This window comes from Anneissia japonica, unplaced genomic scaffold, assembly GCF_011630105.1.
Source record: "Anneissia japonica isolate Jap-2015-1 unplaced genomic scaffold, ASM1163010v1 scaffold287705_len1045735_cov187, whole genome shotgun sequence".
In the NCBI taxonomy this organism is placed as follows: domain Eukaryota; kingdom Metazoa; phylum Echinodermata; class Crinoidea; order Comatulida; family Comatulidae; genus Anneissia; species Anneissia japonica.
The window spans coordinates 229,299-242,580 of record NW_022709509.1 but is presented as its reverse complement, the minus strand read 5'-3'; the positions used below and the strand labels follow the sequence as shown (position 1 = coordinate 242,580).

Genomic DNA, 13,282 nt, shown 5'->3' with positions numbered 1-13,282 from the left:
ATAATTATTATGGACATCTTTATAAATTGCGTCATAAACTGCGCAGAGAAATGCGTTATACATCAGTTCGACGTCAAGTTCCATACGAAATACGAAATACGAAGAACTTTATTGCAATCTCTCATTCACAATTGGAGTTTAACAAAAGGGGAGAAAAAACATTACAAAACAACATCACAAACCCACTAAACACATAAATAATCTACAATAAGGCATTACAATTAATTAGGCAACATTAAGTAAAAAATTCAAGTACAAAAATAAATAATTCGCTAATTAATTAAATTTAAATGACATTTTATTTACAATTAAGATAAAAAATTATTGCAACATGTGTTCAATGAGCCAACATTTTTAGCCCTAAAGTTATATAATGTATACACTCTTTCAATTCGATAAAATTATTTTTTAAATGTTTTGTAAATCATAGGCCTATGCGATTTTCTTGATTCTTGAATCCTGACTTTATGGCACTTGGTGTCTCCCTCTAAGACCCCTACAATAAAAGACCACCTTCAATTAAAGACCACATTTCCGTGGTCCAAATTAACAGATTATCTTTTATTATTCCTAAGCAGACCAAAGTTGCTCAAGATCATAGAAACTCCGGTCTCAAAAGTGGTCTTTAATTGGAGGGAAACCTGCAACAGCCCTACGGTACATGTTCGTTTGTCGTATTTTGCATAGACCCCATTCGCACTTGAAAAGGTCTGAGCTAAATGACTTCAGGTACCTTCTTAGCAGCAGCGAATAAAGCCCTCTTCAGCGAAGGGGTTGCTTTCGCTCTCATTGTATAGTTACCCGTCACTGCTGAATCTACGTTGATGTAAATCACTGATCTTTCACCTAACACTCGCTGAAAGTCCTAAGAAAGATCAAGATATTAGGATATAAGCCACTTGTGACGTCATACATTGACCTTGAAATACAATTTTTATATCCCACTCCAGTAGTGTATGATCTGTTTGATCTTTATTAATTGATGAGAAGACTACTGTACCATTTTTACGAAGGCCCGCTTGATAAAATTATTGTTGGTATTATGGTGATGTATAGAAAACTCTGCTACCAATTAATCAGTGATATCAGGCTTATAATAGGCCTATGTATTTATATATACAGTAGATGTTATACGATGATAATTATATTTGATATGAAATTAAATGATATAGGCTTATGGTATTATGATATACGATATGATTATCATAATAGGCCTACTTACCATATGATATATGATGATTATGATAAGTATAAATGATTAATGTATGATAGTTTTCTTCTGTTAAATTTTGATAACGTCTATTACCTCAACATATTCCGTAGAGCCTATAAGACCGTATTCTTCCGCAGCCCAGCTGCAAAATATGATCGACCGTCGCGGTCGCCAACCTAAAATCAAATTAATTTTTTGTGTATTATAATTATAAGCAAATTTTAATTAAAAAAAACATAGAAGCTGGAGTGCGAAATCATGTGCAAATAAGTGTACTATCTTGAGTACAGATTGAATGATATGTAAGATTTTAAACTTAAAAATGTTGATATTGGTGTTAAGGAAGGTAGGGGACAAAAGGAAAAGATTAATTTTACGCGGGAGACTTATTTATTTATTCAGCTTTAGGCACTATGTTAAAGATAGATCTATGCCCAACAGTGAACTTAGACACTCTTCAAAGTGGCTATCCCATCACAAGATGAACTTGTCGAGGGCGAGTGTAATGGAATTGTGAACATTGTCTGGTATGATAAGTATGGACATGGTTTAAATATGCAGTAATAATATTGTATGTGCCTATATTGTTCAGTGCTATGTCATTGTTCTGAATGGTGGAAAAGCGTACAGTATACGTATGGTATTCATGCCGTCGTGGCTATGACCCGGTGTCACGGAAATTCCCTTCTCCCTCCCCAGTGAATGCGGTCTTCAACCTGTAATGTTCGGCACTTCCCATTCCAAATTCTTTAAGCGGAGGAGAAATCCTTAGGAGATCTGGTCTCCGGATTTCCTGGTCTACGATGTCAAATGGTTTAATTAAGATTAAGGTGGGCGAACTATTCACGGGGGACGGCACGAGAAGCCTTATTCTACACTGACATTCATCTTTTTGTGTCTAGTGAATATCTGAACAACATGGGCTCTACGATATCGACTGACTGTGATGAATTTCATCTAGTGATGATTACTTGACACGCAAGAAATTGAGGTTAAAATGTTAAAGTTGACTTTTGAGTTACTTTTATACTAATGTCGTTGACGCGCACAAACCCAAGGAGTTGGTTGTATTTGCGTTAACGCGACTAAATTGCTGTGTGAACAGAGCTTCATAATGCATACGCGCACTTATGACGTATACACAATCACGTCCTTATGACGTTTACACATGGTGTAAGACTGTTGAACTAGTGAGCTTAAACACCCACCGCCTGTTTTAAGCAACTTTCCAAACGCTCTTGTAACCTCCATAAATGCTGCAGTGCCACTCGATGGATCTACTGCTCCATAAACCCATGCATCTCTATGGTTACCGAGAATGACGTAACGATCTTTAATGAGAAAAGAGAATATTCAACAGCTTGACCAACCTCCAACATCTAAAATTAGAATTCTGTCAGTTATCTGTTATGATTACATCGATTAATATAATTATAATTATTATTACTATTATTATAAACATTACCGGTATTACCTGGTTCGACACGGCCTTTGATCATGCCTACAACGTTGTACACTGTTCGAATCTCCTTTTTAGACATAACTTTCATTCGTATTGTTCTGTTGGTTTGATGAGAGAGTTTTGATAAAACAATAAAATCAAAAGTGAAAAATGCATATGGTTAGTTTTAGTAGAGACTGATTCATGCTTCGTTGTTGGGAGACAGGGCTATTAAATAATTTAAAAAAATGCAGCTGGTTTGAAGCAACACCATGGACCATGGCAGTATGGTCCTCTAATGACGCGTGTATGGTTGATAACTTATATTCCAGAGGTTTTAAATAAAAGTTTAAATTTAGGCCAGCTTACTAAGCTATTACTTCAGTCATAAAAAAATAAACAACACATGCTCATAAAATTGTAGGGGCACACCGCCTAAACCCGCCTTTGCACTGTTTCGTATTTAGTTTGTTTTACCTGTTCGGATTCTTGAAAGTTGGTCCAAAAGTGTAGGTGATGTTTAAACTGCCTCTCCATTTCTCTGGAACTTCTTCACCACCGAGTTCCCTGCAACAAATGAGGTACAGCTAGTATTGTTTAATATTCAATATTATATTTTTAAGTTTTTGCACAATATACAAGTATCTCAATTAAAATCTTAGTTTCTTAAAGTAATAGACGAAGAGAACGTGTTTTATAGATCTGTTATTGTCTGGTCCATGTGGCATTAATTAACCAATTTATGGTGACGTCAGACACGTTCAAAAGAATGATAGGGATTAGATTACCACATTCACGTGGATTGAGAAAAAACTTGTGGTCAAGTTGTTATATTATGACGTTCGCCATGTGTGCCAATTGTCTTCGAAAAGATAGTTTTATAATTAAATGAAACTTGTATAGAGTTACCATTACATTTAAATTTTTATCTTTGGCACCATGGTTTATTTATAAATAGTAACTTTCTTTGATCGTGTAAATGCTAAAGATGAGGGCGTAACGCAGTGATCTCAAGAACTAGCGTTGTTTACGCATGTACAAGAGTGCGAAAAATTTCTTCTGATCGGATTTGAATTCCCAACAAAACCCCAAATAATCCGATTGGTTAAGGCGTCTGTTGAATAAAAATCAGAAGGCCCTGGACTTGAATCCTGGTTTGAGAAATCTTTTTCACACTCGTAGATTCCTCTTTTGTAATAAAAAAAAATATATAATTATAGCATTACTACAAGACATATTTAGAGTTTGTATATTGTGCCATGATTATAATTCGTACTTTGTACACTCAATCGTCTTGCAGTAATACCGTTAAAATATAACGTTGAACGTTAGAGAAGAGGTATAAAGTTGTATCTGCGACTGTGAAAGTAAGTGTGCGAGAGTGACCATGTGTGTGTGTGTTTGTGTGTGTGTGTATTGGTCTATACATTTGAATTTATTTGACATAATATCATTCATATTTATTCTATATTTAGATAACCAAATCATGACAATCATGTTGGTTACGACGTACATTAGGAGTTTTTCAGCATCTTCGTAACCAATTGGATGTACTGGTATTCTAGGTAAATTCGCATTCTCATCTGATAACCGATAGGCATACTCTAATAATACAAAAAGAAAATATCCTTTAGGTTAGGTTAGCACATTATAAACAATATGTACAGTTTTTCATTTGTATTCATCTGTAAAACATTATATTTACTATTTTAATTATATACCTTTAGCCGGGTATCCAGAAGTTAATGGATCACCATCGCCTACAAGCACGGTTCCACGCTGAGCTCCCGAGCCTGGTAACCACCAAGCGTTAGGGTAGGCACCCATCGCATCGTCCGATGCGTAGTCTTTGGGATCCGAGTAGAAAATCACTCCTATTGCGCCTGCTGCTTCGGCAAACTGGACCTAACGCAGAAAGATTGCCATACAGTAGTTACTTTGAATTTTACCTATATTTATTAGAGTAGAAATAGGTTTCAAAGAGAATACAGTACCAGGAAAGAGCCTCTCTCGATTAACCACCGTATATAATTATATTTTGAATAAACCTGCTTGTATTGTTGTCTCAGAATAAACGCCTAGGCAGCGCTTAACCGAACATAGGCCTACCCAACGTGCCTTGATGTCTTGTATTATCGCACACGATTACACAGCTGCTGATCCGCCCCCTGCGTAAAAAATCCTGAGCTCACAATCCACATGATTGGCTTAATTAAAGCGCCGTAGGCCTAATATTTAAAGTTAAGCTTCCCATGTGGCCGGGGGGGGGCAGGCTTTTCCCCACGGGTTTTTTAAATAACATGATGTCAGAAAATCAGCCCAAAAGCTTATCTTATTTCTGTTGGTTACGCACCGCTGATTCGCAATGTTTGTCATCACTTCAAGATGTCTACCGATTCGTGAAAAAGGCGTATTGTCAAACGTAGCTTGAAATTTAGGTTGAATGAAATAATAATAATAATAATAATAATAATAATAATAATAATAATAATAATAATAATATTAATAATAATAATAATAATATTACCCAGTACTCCACCGCGCACGGTAGGTTTGTCTATTTATCTGTTCTCCACAAGATACTGTACTTTTGTTTTCTGCTTACTGAGTTTATAGCGGGCGTACTTCTACCGCGCTGCGCAGCGCTGCACTGGGTAATAAAAAGAATATACAACCGTTAGTGGGCGTCCTACACAGGCATGACGTTTTTACGAACAGGACTTTGCTCTCTTGTTCCATTTATACTCTTTGATATAACCTACAGCTATTAAAATCAGAGACACTTTTTCAAGTATATTGCAAACAATATATACGCACAAAATGCCAACACTGTCATATTCTCTGGTTCTTTTCATGTTTGAAAAAAAAGTGATTACAATAATATTCTAATAATGCCCTGCCCAGACTGTCAAGGTGCATTTGAGAAAAACATGTGAAATGCATAAATATGGTCATGATTACATCACATTATCAAGTTCAAGTTCATCTTATTGGTCATATACAGTAATCAATACAATACATGAAATTTGCTTCCTTGGTACAATGAATAAAAAAAAAATACTAATATACTGAAATATAAGATACAAAGAACATGATTAATGTTGTATCTTATACTTTGTTCTTTTTATCTTATATTTTAGTGCAATGTTATTGCACAGAGTAACACACATTTAAAATATAAAAATGTAAAGAGAGCAAAGAAATAAAACTATCTAACATATATATAATGTAACATCTTGATTGCACTAGGAATGGACATATATAGGCATAATCATGACTATAGTATGGGCATACAATAGTTTTATTTTTTATCAAAGAAAATTTGATAGTGTAGACAAAGGTTTAGAGATCTCACCTTACTTCCTCTGAATATCCTACCATATCGAGCAATCACTATTTTTCCCGTGATGTTGATATCATGGTGTTGTCTTTCTAAATATTCAAAATCGTCAGCTGTAGCATAGTTCACATATACAAGGTTACCCTATAACCAGAAGCAGAACAGTGATATTTTTTGGCTTTTCTTTAAAGTTGATTAGCGAGTTGATTCGCCGAGCGGTTATGTCCGGGGCACCGTATTGTGTCGTGTGCACTTAAGGAACCCAGTACATTCTTCGAGAAGGGTTGGGGGTTACCCCGGTGTATTGGTCCATTCAGTCCCCTGTCCCCGGCGGATTTGCCACATAGGATAGTGATTAAGTTCACTTATTGGCATATCCTTGGCACTTGTGCCTAAAGAAATGAAATGAAAGTCATTAATTAACCGTTATAGAGGAATTGCCTAGTGTGCCTACCTCTACTGTACCCTGAGCAGAATACGCGTTGAATGGAGGGACCACGTTAGGATGATCATCTTCGGGCCGCAGGATGTCTTCGTGCTCTCTGGTGCTGAAAATCTCTTGACCATTTTCCAAGACTGACACCTAAAACCAATCAAGCTTATGTATATATTTTTGTATGTATATGTATATACATATATATATATATATACATATAAATCATCAAAGGTACATATACAGTGTTTAATAAGGACATGATGGAACATCGTAGTAGTCCTATAAAAAGTCATTGTGTAATAAAATTCCCCCGACGGGATATTAGCAGGTTTATCGCAGAAACTGCGACTTCTCGCTGACAAGGCGAGCGTCATAACCACTAGACCACGAAGGCTTCATGGTTGAGCAGGTCCCAATAACCGTCAGGAACATTGTATTACACAATGGTACGCCTCAAGAGGGCGTTCGGCCAGATAAATCTTGAGATACGGATAGAGATAACCTGATAATATTTGTGTAAGTCAGTTATTTATATAAATTTATTATATACACTTATACGCGTGCGTATCATGATTATGTGGGGAAATAGGTCTATTATGTAAATATGAGAAGTAATAATATAGGCAATATGCATATGCTGTAACCATTTTTATTTAAAAAAAAACGTAGAACGAATCTTGACTACAACATATTAATAGTAATAATTCATCATATCTACTTTGTTAGGGTTGCCCTTGTCCGGATATGAAAGATAAACGTCATAAGGAACCAGCTTGGCGCTGTCCAGCCCTTGTTCGATCCATGTTCTACGGATATATTCTGAATTTTCTTTCTCTGCTGGTGTACCGGCTAGATGAGGCTGAGACGCAAAATACCTGATAAATAGTATACAAAAATATTGTATTAATTAGTTCTAAGATAGTGTAGTTAATTTGACTAAGGTTTTCTCCAGTAAACATGAATAATGCTAAAATTATTTCCAAACATGCGTTTAAATCTAGTGCATTGAAGAGAGTGTGCTCATAGTGCGCATCTTCCATTTGCATCAGCGACCACGATTGTACAAAAAACAATGTGTTATACTGTATATGATAAATTTAAAAAAAAATAGACCTAATAATAATTATTATAATAATAATGACATTTAAAAAATACTTACTTTAAATTTTCTTCAATATTTGATGCATTTATGAAATTTAAAAGTGTTTCCGAAACCCATTCTTTATTGGGGTCATTGTTATCCGTGCAAAGATCCGAGCTACGAATAGTTTCAGGGAATGTTATAAATCCAATAATCAATCCAGTTCCGAGGCCCAGAAGACCAACAGAGATAAAAATCAAGATGCAATTAAAACTTCCGTAACGAAATGTTTTCGCAAAAGAATGGCTAGAATAGTCCAACGCAAGGGAATCAGACATATTTTCTTGTATTTCAAATAGCGGAACATATCTTTTCATTTGGGTTACTCTGAAATTCAAACCAGCCTTTGCTCATAAACGTGAAATTTCAGATAAATATCTTCTCCTACTATGAATTTGGCACGTAGACGGACACGTAGACACTCAGTTAATATTACTCTACATCTGATAATTTTATATTGCGTAGCTGCTCGAGTATATAAGTAGTTTTGAATAATAATTGTGGTAGGCCTATTTGTATATTTCATTGTTGTATCAATAGATTGACCTTTAAGTACGCTATTATCAGGGAACAGTGAAATTGTAATTTCGCTGTTCCCTGCTCTTATAAAATTCATAAATAATTCATTATGTTAAGTGTAAATAGTAGATAGTGTAGATAAGTTTAAATAAATATATGTATAAATAAATGTGTGATGGTTGACTTCTACGGAAGACAAGCAATTGAAGAAAAGGATAAAAAAAAAAATAAATAAAGAATACAATAGTCAATATCTGAAGACTTATTACGTAAAACAGTAAAGAGACATGTACTAAGTAATTTCATAACAGATATATATTTCATACTATTATTAACTTAATATATATAATAACTGTTAAAATGTAGACTATATGTTATGTGTAATCTCTATATCTATGTAGGTTAAGACATTATGATGAAATAAAAGTGGGACGATCCCACAAAAGAGAGAAAAAATAAGTGTAAATAGTAGGCCTAGCAGTTGGATATAATTAAATTTTATGAAGAGAAAGCAAAACAATATTAAAGTATTGTCTTATGCCATTAAGTAAAGAATACAGGTGGGAAAAGTGCGGCCTGCGGGCCGCATGAGGCCCGACAACAATCTTTTTGTGGCCCACGATAATGAATAATATTAAAAACCCTATGTGTGCTGCCCGCCAAGCAACATTGGCTAGAAAACACCTTGTTTTTACTGCCTGACGCTGATTATATGTAAAAAGTGACATAAAACTTATAATAAAGTGGTGTAAAAGCAGTGCTTTGAGGATTTTGGAAGCTCATGGAAACATTAAAGTTTGGGTGCGGCCCTCGATGTTAAATCAAAAATTCACTTTGGCCCTCCGACCGATTTTTATGCTCACCCCTGGTTTAGGCATATGGAATTACGTTTAAATTGATAGAAAATATTTTAAATGGAACCAGTCAACTCGCCCCTTGCAATGTCTCCCCTTAAAACTCGCACCCTACAAACTCGCCCCCTACACACTCATTATTTGTTTTACGAATGATATATCATCTTATATCGATACTAAAGTAATGTACAGTTTTCTTGATGTTAATGTACTTTGGTTGCAGTTGATACTGAACTTAATAGAATAATAAACTTACCTCAGATTGTCTTCGATCTTCGCCACATCAATATGGTTCATCAGAGTTTCTGACACCCATTCATGATCTGTTTGTTCTTCGACTGGTGAGTTCGATGGACTACGCAGCGTTTTAGGAAACGTAAAATAACCGATGAGAAGCCCTAAACCTATGGATAATATACACATACAAAGAATAAACACAATAAAGTTCCGGTTCACAATCCTCTTCCCATCACCTTTAGCATCCACATCATTCACATCAATCGTTTCCATCATGATACCGTATCGCATAGCTTTCTTCCATCCGTCATTTACATTTGTGTAGGCCTTAAGTCGTCATTACATTTTATGCCCTAAATTAATGGTCAGACTTTACAGGGTTGGTTGGCACTGCACACACTTCAGTTAGGCCTATATCTCCATAAGTCTCGACCATTCATAGTTTAGGTGTTACATGAAAATAATTGAAAATAATCAGTCGTAATAATAATAATATTTTCTTGAATATTTGTGGAAAAGTACACTACCTCCAAATGGTACCACTGATTTTTTTTCTTATCATTCAACATCATCCACGCTTAGGCCTGTTTTTTGTTGTTGTTTTTTAATTATTATGTTAATACTTTTATTCGCGAGTTACATATATTTAACTAGTAGGTAAAATTTATGTTCATAGATAAAGTAGGTAATTCTATATTACCACTTGCACTTCAGATCAACGTCTATTGAGATTCGACCATTTAGGAGTTACTGTATATAATGTGCAAATGCTGAGAAGTTTGTCAGATCAGTTGTATGTTAATTTAAGGCCTAGTATATGAACCTCCTCTTTATTGTTTATGATATTGCCTTACCTCAACAATGGATGAGCCAAACGATTGTTATCAGGAATAATGATTGATTAATGTTCGTTTATCAAGCTATAAACCCAGGAAACACGTCTCCGGTGAAAGTGTATGTTACTGTTTTGTGCAAAGATTATAGTCTATTATCTACAACAAAAACGAATAAGCAACCTGTTATCTACTCCGCTCTACACTTTTTTTAGACGATTCCAGACAATTTTCTCCAGGGTGAAGTTTTTCATCTGGTTTCCTACACCATAGTTTTGAAATTTCATTTTGATTGTGGTTACTTACGGTTATGCATTTTAATACGATAAGATGCATTTTATGAGTTTTATAATACGATGTACGAGTGAGGTGAAGGACGTTTGTTTGAGTTAACGGGTATGTTGGTGGCCTACCCAAGTTGTTTCCAGGCGCCGATCCAGACTGTGGATATCAGGGTAAACACACATTATAGGTCCCGGGGTGGGGTGGTCGTGAGAAGAGAGTGTTGCTGTTCTGTCGCTGGAAGACAAATTTTGGCCAGTGTTGGAGGAGGAGAGCGGTGGGATTTTCAAATTGCTGGAAAAGCACTTTCTTGCATTTACAGACGAATGAATACGAATTCGTATTTTTCCATAATTCACTATGGAAAATTAATAATGATGAGGGAGGAGGAGCCTGCAGGAAAATATACATACGGGCGTCGGCACGGTCTGAGTCGTTGCATTAATGCAAGGAGCGAGCTCACAAAGTGAACCCTCCCTCAACACCCGCTGGAGTGTAGGGCCTCAAAAAGTCCAGTGTTTCTAACGTAGCTGGAAGACTAATGTGAAAATAATTTAAATTTTACTTTCCAAGTAATAGAGTATTATACACTTATTTTATTATTTAGATATCTTCTTAGTTTTTCATTATTGTTTTAAAATTCTTTTCCCACTTCTAGCCTGTTTGATTTGAAATTCAAATGCCATTCCTGTCGTTACCCTTCTGCCGATACCGTGTTCACTTGCAGTCTCTCAGGTCTCGGTGGTCATTTTTGACTTTATTAGAAAAAAAAAAATCCACCTTTGAGTGTGTTTTAAGCTCTAGATCTATATTTTTCATAGCATTCGTTAAAATGTTAAAATAATAATTAATTAAAAAGTAATAGTCATAGTTAAAATTGACTGTTATTAATAATACATTATGACATATCACATTATTCGAATAAAGGCCCACTAGAGCCTCATTTGGAATAAAACACCCAATTCGCTGGCCATGTATATCTCAGTATATGTTATGTCAAACAAACCTTGTATATGTCGAGATAGCCTATATTACAATATACCAATATGTATTGTCGACATGTCATTGCCAAGAAGTGGTATATTTTTTAAATCTCGTGGGCTGTTTGTTTTTGCTGGATTATCAAGACTACGTCGCTAGAGAACCCCACCGCGCCTTACCCTGCGCCTTTTTTAATCGCTTTTGATCAGTTTCGTCCCCTGCGGGGTTTAAAAAAAAAATTGGCCGTATTTTCTTCTTGAAAACATTAATAATCCCAGGTAAGAATAATTTACGATTCTTTGCAATCAAATAATTTATCAGTATTTTTTTACTAAATAAATTGGTTTTGTACGAAGCCCCATTAGGGACATGGGTAAAAAAAAAAATTAAAAATTATCTTGTACGTACGACTTATTATCTCGTACGTACGACTTATTATCTCGTACGTACGACTTATTATCTCGTACGTACGACTTATTATCTCGTACGTACGACTTATTATCTCGTGCGTACGACTTATTATCTCGTACGTACAACTTATTATCTCGTACGTACGATTTATTATCTCGTATGTACGACTTAAATACATTGGTATAATTAAAAAGTTTTCTGAAAAATGCAGCATATTGTCAGTCAAGGGCGCAGATCTGTTTCGAAAAGTGGTGGAGGGTGGGGGACACTTTGTGTGACCACGCCCACCTCAGCTTACCATGGTTGGATGGGCGTGGTCACACAAAAATTGAGGAAGATAGCTCTATGGTCGAAAATGACACTGCTATGATGAGAAATTGTTGGTACCACAGAAACTTTAAGCTTAATTAACATTGTGCTGAGAGAATTTCTCCTTCAAACAATACCTACAAAGAGGTACAAAGATGAAAAAAAAAATGAGGAAATAGTACCGCTAGATGGCCGAAAAAGATACTTATAATTTGAAAAGTATGTGAAAAAGTGTGTCAAGATTGGTTCTCTGCCAGTACAGTGATCTTTTCCTAAAACCTGGTCGTTTATGCAGTTCAGTTCAGCAATTTTCACTTATCAATTACATTGCATACGAACCCCCACATACTAAAAAATATGTGGGGGTGCCCGATCTGCGCCCATGTTGTCAATGCATATCTAACTATGGACCACGGTTTTGTCTATCTCGTCGTGAGCTCCATATAACTTTCGAAAAATAGCGGCTTATTTTGAAAATAGTGGGAATATACCGGTACCGCAAATGCACGATGTTAAAATAGGCGCCGCTCTTGAGATAGGCACCGCTCTCGAATAAGCGCCGCATTAACCCACTGAGAGTGAACCTAATTTTAATACAGTAGAACCCCTATTAAGGGGACACCTTCGGGACCAAAAAAGTGTCCCCATAATAGGGGTGTCCCTGAATAGGGGTACCCCTATCAAGGAGACACTAACCAAAAATGTGAAATTGTCCCCTTAATAGGGGTTTTGGCATGTTTTCATACAAAAATAACATACATTCTTTATAATTTTGTTTTGATAGTCATAAGAATCAGTTACAGTAGAATTTATAGAAATAATTTGCAATGTAAATACATTTATAATAATATAATAAACAGAATTGTACGTAAAACATCACTATTTTATATGTTCCCAATGTTATTTTGATAGATTTCTAATTGTTGATTTTATTGTACAAATATTTTAGTTCATTCTTAATCATCTTTTCTTTGAATTATGATCCGACTTTTTGATTTTAATGTGAAGCGCAGCGCAGGTTTCTAGCTTTTTGCACTATATAAAAATGTATGTATTATTTTTATTTCATAATGCAATGGATGACCATATATATATATATATATATATATTATATATATATGTATATATATATATATTTTTTTAATTTTGAGCTTTCTATTGAATCGATGCAACATGAATAGAGTAATGACTTGCACACAAAAAAGAAAGAAAACAAAATCGCTATTAATTTATTCTGATCTGGATTTTGTTATAATGTGAAACGCATAGAGGTTTCTGGCATTTT

At 35.2% G+C, this 13,282-nt stretch overlaps 1 protein-coding gene across 2 annotated transcripts in view; it reads right to left on the bottom strand.

Moving 5' to 3' along the window:
- Positions 1 to 9,482, bottom strand: part of LOC117106712 (N-acetylated-alpha-linked acidic dipeptidase 2-like) — a 15,112-nt gene extending 5,630 nt beyond the window's left edge. Inside the window, exons 1-11 of one of the 2 annotated variants that reach the window (XM_033248124.1) lie at positions 9,201 to 9,482; positions 7,149 to 7,305; positions 6,449 to 6,577; positions 6,010 to 6,138; positions 4,376 to 4,559; positions 4,168 to 4,258; positions 3,132 to 3,221; positions 2,688 to 2,773; positions 2,422 to 2,544; positions 1,307 to 1,389; positions 734 to 865 (exon numbers count right to left, since the gene is read on the bottom strand). In XM_033248124.1, the coding sequence (XP_033104015.1) occupies positions 734 to 865; positions 1,307 to 1,389; positions 2,422 to 2,544; positions 2,688 to 2,773; positions 3,132 to 3,221; positions 4,168 to 4,258; positions 4,376 to 4,559; positions 6,010 to 6,138; positions 6,449 to 6,577; positions 7,149 to 7,305; positions 9,201 to 9,472 (1,476 nt within the window). In that variant the 5' untranslated portion in view covers positions 9,473 to 9,482. Of the gene's footprint in view, positions 1 to 733; positions 866 to 1,306; positions 1,390 to 2,421; positions 2,545 to 2,687; positions 2,774 to 3,131; positions 3,222 to 4,167; positions 4,259 to 4,375; positions 4,560 to 6,009; positions 6,139 to 6,448; positions 6,578 to 7,148; positions 7,306 to 7,589; positions 8,037 to 9,200 lie in introns of those variants that run through there. The other variant, XM_033248122.1, reaches the window with a different exon arrangement.
- Between the last annotated feature and the right edge of the window lie 3,800 nt (positions 9,483 to 13,282).